At 58.6% G+C, this 9,699-nt stretch overlaps 1 protein-coding gene across 1 annotated transcript in view; it reads right to left on the bottom strand.

Moving 5' to 3' along the window:
- The window catches only part of SHANK3 (SH3 and multiple ankyrin repeat domains 3), a gene marked incomplete at its 3' end in the record, with an annotated part of 257,239 nt that overhangs the window by 15,379 nt on the left and 232,161 nt on the right, over positions 1-9,699 (bottom strand). The window contains exon 17 of the mRNA XM_010000321.1: positions 8,686-8,791. Coding sequence (XP_009998623.1) covers positions 8,686-8,791 — 106 coding nt within the window. The remainder of the gene's footprint in view (positions 1-8,685; positions 8,792-9,699) is intronic.

The raw sequence follows: 9,699 nt of genomic DNA, 5'->3' as shown, positions 1-9,699 counted from the left end.
CCACCTCTCCAGGTCATCCGCTGTTTGCCTGGCACGTGCCCAGCCCAGCCCTTGACTCACTTGGCACAGAAGGACCCCCGACCCCCATGGTGTGAAACCCACCCAGCAGCTGCGCCCCCGGCCTCCCAGCCCGGCTGAACCCCCAGACCAGAGCCCGTGGGAGGTGGGTCCTTGCTCCAACAGACCCCCTGCCTCACACCCACTGAGGTGCCAGACAGCGGTGCCACCCACCCACGTGGGGCTCCTGTCACCCCTGCTGTCCTCCTGTCACCCTCTTTCTGGGGCTACACACGCTGCAAGGTGCTAGACTGGATTCCAAAGCAGGGGTCAGCAGAAACTGAAGTCACCTATTACAGCAACTGGAAGTACCCGAGGGAGGCAGAGTCTGACCCCCTCACTGCTGACCTGCTCCCTGGCTGCACAGCCAGAGCTTCCTCCCTCACTTGTGAGACTCAGAATCCCGCCCAGTGCAGGCACAGGGGGAATGGCAGGGGGTTTAGGTTGGATATTGGGAAGCACTTCCTCATGGAAAGGGTGATGAGACATTGGGATGGACTGCCCAGGGAAGTGGTGGAGGCGTTCAAGGAAAGGCTGGAGGTGGCACTTAGTGCCATGATCCAGCCCATGTGGGGGTGTCAGGTCACAGGCTGGACTTGATGGTCTTAAAGGTCTTTTCCAGCCTTGGTGATGCTGTGACTCTGAGGTGTGGTGGGAGCGCTGACACGGGTGGGAGTCACCACAGAACCACAGAGTCCTTCTGGTTGGAAAAGACCTTTAAGATCATCACATCCAACCGTTAACCCGACTCTGCCAAGTCCAGAGCTAACCCATGTCCCTCAGCACCTCATCCACAGGCTCTTAAACACCTCCAGGGATGGTGGTTCAACCGCCTGTTCAGTGTCTAATCACCTTTTCAGTGAGGAAGTTCCTAATCTCCAGTCTAAACCTCCCCTGGCACAACCTGAGGCCATTTCCTCTTGTCCTGGCATTTCCTCTCGTCCAGCTCCAGCCCCCTCACATCACCCAGCCCCTCTTCCTCATCCTGCTCTGCTGTGCCTCCTTCTCAGGCACAGCTCAGCTCTTCCCAAGGTTCCATCTGAAGATGGCACCAAGCCATGGCCTGGCAGGGCAGCAGGGTGACCACCAGCTTTTTTGGCTCTAACGCTTCTTCTGTCGTGTCCACCCGCACCCAAAGCGCTTTGGTGACTCCACCTTGTGTGACAGGAGCAGCTGCACCCAGGGCAGAGGCTGCCGGGGAAATGGGGAATGTTCTGGCCAGTGAGTGCTGAACTTCACATCCCATCACGGGGACCAGACTGTCCCTGTGCTCAAAGCCAGGCTATTTTTGCTGGATGCAGTTTGGGCAGTTTTCATGGAAGTGGGAGCAGGTTCAAAGAGAGTCTGGACAAAGCCACCCAGGAGGCACCTTCTGTGGGCTCTTCTGTGCACAGAACCCTCTGAAGATCAGAGCCACCTGGGTGGGTATTCAGGAGAAATATCCCATTCCTGCCCTGTTTTCACTCTCCCTGAGTGCCTGCCCGAGAGCAGTGCTTGAGGCAGGACCCTGCACTAGATGGAGCCCTGGTTTGGTTCTGCAGACACTGTCCTCTTCCTCACAGCATGAAGATCCCCCCAGACTCCTGCCTTCAGCCTTGTTTCTGCTTCTCACCTGGGAATGGCCAAGAGTTGAAACAAGGACATTTATGCAGCACTGATCTCTGTTACCAGGCCCAGGCTGTCACAGAACAAGGGCAGAGCTGGTCCTGGGGACGTGCTGACCTCCTGCAGCCAGGCCCTGCTGAGGCTGGCACGGGGCTCTTCAGCAAGCACAGCTGGGAACCTGCTGCTCCTCTCTCCAATCTCCTGATCTGGAAAAGGGGCCGGGGCTGCCAGGGGCTGCCAGGCCAGAGGAGATGGTGGCTACCAACAGCCACGGGCTGCTGCAGCTGCTGGGCTGGGAGCACTGGTGGGTTTGGTAGCCCCTGTGCTACCTGCAAGCTCAGTCCCTGCTCTGAAGATCTTACACTGTGTCAAGAGCAAAGTATTTCAAGTGAAAAGGACAGTGAGATCATCTAAACCTGCTCATGGCTGGGTATCAGTTTCTGGTTTATTTCACACACCTGCTTCCACAATTACCAGTTTTATTCTCTGTTCCCCATTTTTTATTTCTCTGCTGTAATCATCTCTCCTCCTGTATTTCCTTAAAAGAGGAGGAGAGAACTATGGAAAATGATACCTGGGGCACCACCAAGTCCAGTGTCCAGCTGGACACCTCAGAAGGACCTAAACAGGCTGGATTGCCCTGAACCCACCAAGGGCAGATGCAAAGTCCTCACCTGAGAAGGACAAAGCTCTTGGAACTGGGCGGGCTGGGGACTGGTTGGGGTCAGCTCTGGGGGTTGGTGGCAGGAGGTGACCATGGGCCAAGTGTCCTGGGCTGCCTGAGCAGGAGCAGAGGCACCAGCCAGAGCAGGGAGACTGTCCCCCCCTCCCACACACAGAGACCACACCGAGATACTGTGTCCAGTTTTGGGGCTGCAGTGCAAGAAATGCATCCAAAAACCAGTTCAGTGGGAAGCCCCCCCAGGCTGGTCAGGGCTGGAGCTCTTGCTCTGTCTGCAGAGGCTGGGGTGGCTGGGTCTGCTCAGCCTGCAGAGGGAACAGCTCTGGGGTCCCAGCAGCAGCCTCCTGGTGCTTCTGGGGAGCTTCCCAAGAAGATGCAGCCAGGCTGTTCACAGGGGAGGGAGGACAAGAGGCCATGGGGAGGGGAACAAGGCAATGGCCTTGAAATGAGAGGCTCTGACTGGCTAAAAGGAGAAGTTTTATGATGAGAACAGTCAAGCAGAGGAACAGGCTGCCCAGAAAGGGTGTGCAGACTGCACCCTTGGAAGTTTTAAAGATCAAACTGGATAAAACACTGAGCAAGATGATCTGATCTCATAGCTGACCCTGCTTTCAGCTGCAGGTTGGACTAGAGACCTGCTTCCAACCTGAATTTCCCCTTCATCCTATGACAGCAGAAGAGTGGCCCCATTCCCCTTCTGGTTCCCAAGCTCCCACCTCTATAACCCTGCTCCTTGGAATAGTGGGAATGATGTTTGATCCCTGTGACAATGAACATCTCGTACTGCTCCTCAGCAAGACAATCAGGAGACATCACTGGTGGGAGAGGTGGGAGAAAACAAGTCCTCAGCAGGCTCTGACTTCCCCAGCTGCAGCTCCCCATTCTGACACAGCCCCTCTGCTCCTCCCTGGGTCCTGCACCAGTGACCTGCACACCCCAAGCTGCCTCTCCTCTCCCTGCATCCTGCTCACTCCCTGCATCCGTGGCTGGTGGGATCCTGCCCCACATCCACCTCTCCATCCCTCCCCAGCTCCTGCAGCCCAAAGGCACCTCCAGCCCAGGGAGCTGCTTCCCCCTCCCCAGGGCTCCAGCAGCTCCGAGCTGAGCTGCCTGGCCCAGGCTGTCCTGGGGCTGCCCGGGGGGTTTCCTTCTTCCAGACCCTCCTCCAGGCACCCTGAACCCAGGCAAACCTCCCTCCCCCCAGCCCTGCAGCAGCCAGCTCTGCAGCTCCCCAGCAGCCTGGGCAGCATCAGCCCCTTCCTGCCTTGGAAAGTCCCCTCAGCAGTTTCAGGTGAGACCCTCTGGTCTGGGCAGCCCCGGGCCAGGCTTGACTTGTGCTGCTCTGTTCTTAGGTTCTTACCCAAAAACCTTTCAGCACCCACTCCCACTGTGGCAGGGAGAGCTGTAAAAGTCTTCACCACAGAAGCTCCTCAGTGATCAGATCACAAGGACAAAACAAAACCTCTTCCCTAGCACAGAAGCATCTGCTCATAGTTAAGAGTGAGACTAATCACTGCTGAGCTCTGTTTACTGTCCATGCTGGGAGCAGTTCTGCTCAGGGAGTCTCTGAAGCAGAACAAAGGCAGCAGCAATCCCTTGGGAGCAGCTCAGAGCCTGAGGCCTTGATGATCTATTGATTTAATGAACTGCATTCAGTCCTGGCAGGGCAGCTGGACCCTGCACAGAGCCCTGCAGAGCTCAGCAGCCCCACAGGGTGCCAAGCAGAGCAGTGCAAGGACAAGGGTCCTCCCACAAGGTGAGGGACCAGCTGCACCACCAGTGAAACCCTCCTGCCAGTTTTAAACTTGGAACGGGGAGAGAATCTAGTGGAGATTATCTAAAATGCTGGGAGCAAAAAGCACGGCTCTCTGATCCAGCTCCACTCCTACTGACTGAAATTAATTACTTGTTAATCACAAGTTAATTTGTCAGAAATGCCTTCATTTTCCCCTGGTATCTCAGCACTTGCCCATTGCTAAACGCTGTGTCAGGCAGTGGGGGCTGGGGCTGGGGTGTCTGCAGGAGCAGGAGCCTGACCAACCCCAGCAGCACTTGGAGCCTTGGACACAGCTCAGGGACATCAGGATAGAGCATCTGCCAGACTTTTGTGTGCTGCCTGTGACCTGCTCTGCCTGGTCCATCCTCCATGGCCCTAACTGGAAGACTAAGCTTCAGTGACCAATAAACAAACCTGTCCCTTTGCTAACAGCCATAGATTTTTTTTCTCTCAGGTCTCTTCAAACTGCCCGTGTGGTGTCTTCACACAGCACATGGTCCAGCTGCGTTCAGAGCTGGGCCCTCAGGACAAGAAGGACCTGGAGGGGCTGGAGCGTGTCCAGGGAAGGGCCCCGGAGCTGGGGAAGGGGCTGGAGCAGAAGGAGAAGGGGCTGGAGAACTTGTGAGGAGCAGCTGAGGGAGCTGGGGGTGTTGAGCCTGGAGCAAAGGAGGCTGAGGGGAGACCTGCTGGCTCTGCAGCTGCTGAGAGGAGGTTGGAGCCAGGGGGGTCGGGCTCTGCTCCCCAGGAACAAGGGACAGGACAAGAGGGAACAGCCTCAAGTTGTGCCAGGGGAGGTTGAGGTTGGATCTGGGGAACAATTCCTGCCTGGCAAGGGTTGTCAGGGCCTGGCCCAGGCTGCCCAGGGCAGGGGGGGAGTCCCCATCCCTGGGGGGGTTTCCAAGCCCTGGAGATGGTGCTGAGGGAGGTGGTTTAAGCACTGAATTCAGTAGAGTTGGGTTATGTTTGGACTGGATGTTCTCAAAGGTCCTTTCCAACCAGAACAGTTCTGTGTTCTGGTCATCATGGTGGAGCACACACACGTCCTACCCAGAGCAACAAGGAATCACCAGGCTCAAACCACAGAGGTCAGCACAGGCAGGAATAAAGGGCCTGAGCCAAAAGGCATCCTCCAGTGACCAGCACGGAGCAGTGTCTGTCTCTGAGCACCCAGAGTACCTGTTCTGAACTGGGAATGATGCCATGGGTACCTGTCCCAGCACAGCTCAGCAGTGCCACAAGCCTCCTGCCCCCCGTGCAGGGCCAAGGGCCCTGCTCATCTCCCAGGAAAGCACAGGAGCTCTCCTTGCTGCTCCTGGGGCTGTTGCCACAACAGCCTCAATCCCGTGGGAATCTCCCCCCGCGCACACGTGAGCAGCTGAGGGGGCTCTGGGACCCCCTGCCCAGGGGCAGAGCAGATCCCAGGGCCTGGAGTCCCTGTCCTGGGGGCACGGGGCTGGCACCTGCTCCAGCAACAACAGGACTGCAGGAGGAGGAGGAGGAGGAGGAGGAGGAAGGCCTCCTGCCCACCAGCGAGCTGGGGCTCACAGCACCGCTCTGGCTGCTGCAGCTCAAAGCTGCAACCACAGGCAGGGTGAGCACCAGGACCTGCTCACCATGGAATTGCTCCCCAGGAGGGTGGGGAGAGCCTGGCCCAGGCTGCCCAGGGAAGCTGTGGCTGCCCCATCCCTGGCAGTGTTGAAGGGCAGGTTGGATGGGGCTTGGAGCAGCCTGGGCTGCTGGGAGGTGTCCCTGGAGGTTGGAACCTGATGAGCTTTAAGGTCCCTCCCAACCTCAACCTTTCTATGATTCTATGACCTGTTCAAAAGAGGGGACAGAGTTGGGAGTTCATCCGAATGGGGAAGGATGGTCTAGAGGGCCCCCAGCCCCATGACTGAGCTGTCCCCACCCTGCCAGACCCTCCTGCAGCCAAGGGTGCCCCCCCAGCCCTGAGCTGGCCCAGCAGCAGGAGCCTCCTCCTCCTCCTCCTCCTCATCATCATCCTGTTCCTCCCCAGCAGTGACACCACCTCACGTGCCAGGTGCCTCTGCAGCCCGTCGTGCTCCCCAGTGCCAAGGACACAGGCTGTGGCCACCCCTGCAGAGCCAGGGGGGAGCTGGGGAAGCTGCTGAGCCCGGGGCCGTGGTGGCTCCGCCGCCTCCCCAGGGCTGAGCTGGTGCTGCTGGAGCAGATGGCGCGGCCGCCGTCCTGGAAGCCTGGCAGAGATTTCCTTCCCCACCATCAGCCTCCCCACTGCAACGCTCCTCCTCACATTTTCTGTACAAGTGTTTCTTCCCTCCTGCTCCCTCTGAAGCCAGCTGAGGGTTAACCACCCCGCTCCCAAGGAATTTTTAGCTGCAAACACGACAGGCTCTGATCTTTTGTCACCAGCCCCTGGGAACCTAAGCCAGCTGTGTGATATGCAAATCCATCAGAGCACCACGAAACCAAACCAACCAGCCAACCCCTGCTTATTTTTCATCTAGTTCCTTGCTTTTAGTAGTGGTTTTTATCACGCAGTCAACTGACTGTACAGCGAATGAGCCTGTCACTGTGGGTGGGAGATGACAGCTCAAGAAGGGCTTCTGAGCCCAACCAATCCAGCCCCGCTTCTCCTCTCTGCCTCTTTTCTATTTTAGCTCATCTGGAACTCCACAAAAATTAGCTGGTTTCTAGGAGGCCCAGCTTTGGGTGTGCAGTGAGGCAGGGAAACTGGGAGCCAGGAGCTGCTGTCCCCTCTCACCAGGAGCTGCTGTGCCCTCCTCACCAGGAGCTGCTGTGCCCTCCTCACCAGGAGCTGTCCCCTCTCACCAGGAGCTGTCCCCTCTCACCAGGAGCTCCTGTCCCCTCTCACCAGGAGCTCCTGTCCCCTCTCACCAGGAGCTCCTGTCCCCTCTCACCAGGAGCTCCTGTCCCCTCTCACCAGGAGCTCCTGTCCCCTCTCACCAGGAGCTCCTGTCCCCTCTCACCAGGAGCTCCTGTCCCCTCTCACCAGGAGCTCCTGTCCCCTCTCACCAGGAGCTGTCCCCTCTCACCAGGAGCTCCTGTCCCCTCTCACCAGGAGCTCCTGCCCCCTCTCACCAGGAGCTCCTGTCCCCTCTCACCAGGAGCTCCTGTCCCCTCCCACCAAGAGCTCCTGTCCCCTCTCACCAGGAGCTCCTGTCCCCTCTCACCAGGAGCAGACAGATGCTCGTTGCACGGAGCATCACCAGGAGCTGCCTGAGCTTTGCTTCTGGTGTTGAACACCAGTTCGTGCCCAGGTGCTGTGCTGGTGACACCTGCAGCCCCTCCTGATCAGACAGGTCCCCTCCAGCCCTGCTGTCCACCCCTCCTGGTGCAGATGAAATCTGCTGGTCCTGCTCCTGGCTCCCTCTGTGCATCTCCAGGGGCCGGGAGCTCCAGGAGCAGGGGCTCCGTGCTGGACAGAACAGAGGTACAGGGACATCACACCCTGTGCTCACACAACCCAACAACCCCACGGCTGCACAAACCCCCAGTTCAAACCCTCCTCTCACAGCTCTTGGCACAGACCCCACAGGACAATCTGCACAAGGAGTGTCCCACAACAAGGTGCAGGTTTTGAGGGAATTCCTGGGCCACTGACTCTTCTTTCACAAGCAAAAAAAAGCTCTTGAAGGGCAAGAATTTCATATTTAATAAACACTTCTCCAGTTTATGACCTATTACTGGATGAAGATGCTGTTTCACACCATGGATCCCCTTGAATCTGATTTCCAGCTGTTTGTGGCTTGATGGAACCCTGAACAAGTTCTGCTTAGAAGCATTTTTCACAAACATTCTCACATAAACCAAACACCCAGGATACAGTTTGCAAAGCAAAAGTGCAGCTGGGACACCACTGCCCACTGCAAGCTGCTCTGCCAGGGAGTGCCCAGCCCTGTGGTGCTGTGAGGGTCCTCACAGTCCATGGGCACTTGTGCAGGATTCACCTCTAAGATCATGGAATCCCAGATTGGTTTGAGTTGGAAAGGACCTCGAAGCCCATCCAGTGCCCCCCCTGCATGGGCAGGGACACCTCCCAGCAGCCCAGGCTGCTCCAAGCCCCATCCAACCTGCCCTCCAACACTGCCAGGGATGGGGCAGCCACAGCTTCCCTGGGCAACCTGGGCCAGGCTCTCCCCACCCTCACAGCCCAGAATTTATTCCTAAGATCTCATGGATGAGGCCTGGACTAGTGGCAGGTTTCCCCTCACAGCTCCCCCCCTGCGCTCAGCCCAACTCTGCTGACACATGGGAGGGCAGAAAGTCACACAGGGGCCCTCATGTGCCAGAAGGGGTTGGGGGAAGAAACTCCCCCACCCCTGGCAGTGCCATGGAGAGACTGAGAGGGCAGGAGGCCTGGGGGACCTCTGGGTGCTCGGAGCAGGGCCGGTGCTGGTGCTGCAGGTTCTCAGGACCATGCAGCCCTTCAGTACAGACCACGTGCAACAGCCTGTCCTCAAGGACCTTTGGTTACAAGGCAGGAAAGAGGGTTGAGCCTTTCCCAACCCCTCCAGGAGGTCAAGCCCTCCTCTCCAGGGCAGGATTCCCCCCCAGGTCTCCTTACCTACAGATTTTGTCCGTGGAATTCCTTTGCGCAGGGACACGTGGGGCTTCTCAGCTCCCGGCAGGACCCCCGGGTGCGCGGCCATTCCCTGGCGCTCAAACAGGGACTGCAAGGGAAGAGGATGGAAAGGTCCATTCTGGACATCAGGGGGACACCAACCACACTGCAGGGAAGGGTCCCTCACCCCTGCCTGCGGGGACATGGGGGCTCTGTCACCTGCCAGAGCCTGGCCCTGCCACCCCGTGCCTGCAGCCAGGGCTGCCACAGCCCCAGGACGAGGGGCACTTCCCTGGGGACAAGGACAAGCCCAGGCCTCCCTCCACCTTCCACAGCCCCTTGTCCTCCCCACCCCACATGTCCCCAGACCTGTGCTACTGCCCCTTGGAGGGCTGACCTGCCTCCCTCTCCCTGCCTGCCTGCCCTGTGCTGGCACAGGATGGGAAGCCTTCCCTCTCTCAGCACCAGCCTGGTCCATCCTCCTCTGGCTGCAGGAGCTGCCTCCCCCTCAGGCAGCCCCTCCACCAGCCCAGAGCTGGCAGCCCCCTCCCACTCCATCCTCCCAGCTTTTCTCTTCCTGGTTTCCCCATTTCCAGCTTCACACCCAGACAAGCACAACTGGCTGAGCTCCCCAGCTCAGCTTGTCACATTCCCTCAGCTCCATCTCCCCATGGTGATCCCACCCTCCCTGTGCAATCCCAAACTCCCCATGGTGATCCCACCCTCCTTGTGCAATCCCAAACTCCCCATGGTGATCCCACCACCCAGACAGGTCAGCTCCCCACCCCCTGCCCACACTCCTGCTCACGTCTCCACCTCCCCCAGCCTCTCTCCTCCTGCTGCCCCAGGTTTAACCCACATCCCAGTGCCAGGCTGGGGCAACCCAGCAGCCCCTGTCCCCATGGGCTGTGCTGTCCCCTCTGCCCATACTGTCCCTGTCCCCTCTGTCCCCATCTCCTCAGCCTGTGCTGTCCCCTCTGTCCCTGCTGTCCCCATTCCCTGAACCCTGATGTCCCC

Source organism: Chaetura pelagica, unplaced genomic scaffold (assembly GCF_000747805.2).
Source record: "Chaetura pelagica isolate M959 unplaced genomic scaffold, ChaPel_1.0 scaffold486, whole genome shotgun sequence".
Lineage (NCBI taxonomy): Eukaryota > Metazoa > Chordata > Aves > Apodiformes > Apodidae > Chaetura > Chaetura pelagica.
The sequence above is the reverse complement of the archived record's forward strand: the minus strand, read 5'-3'. Positions and strand labels throughout refer to the sequence as shown.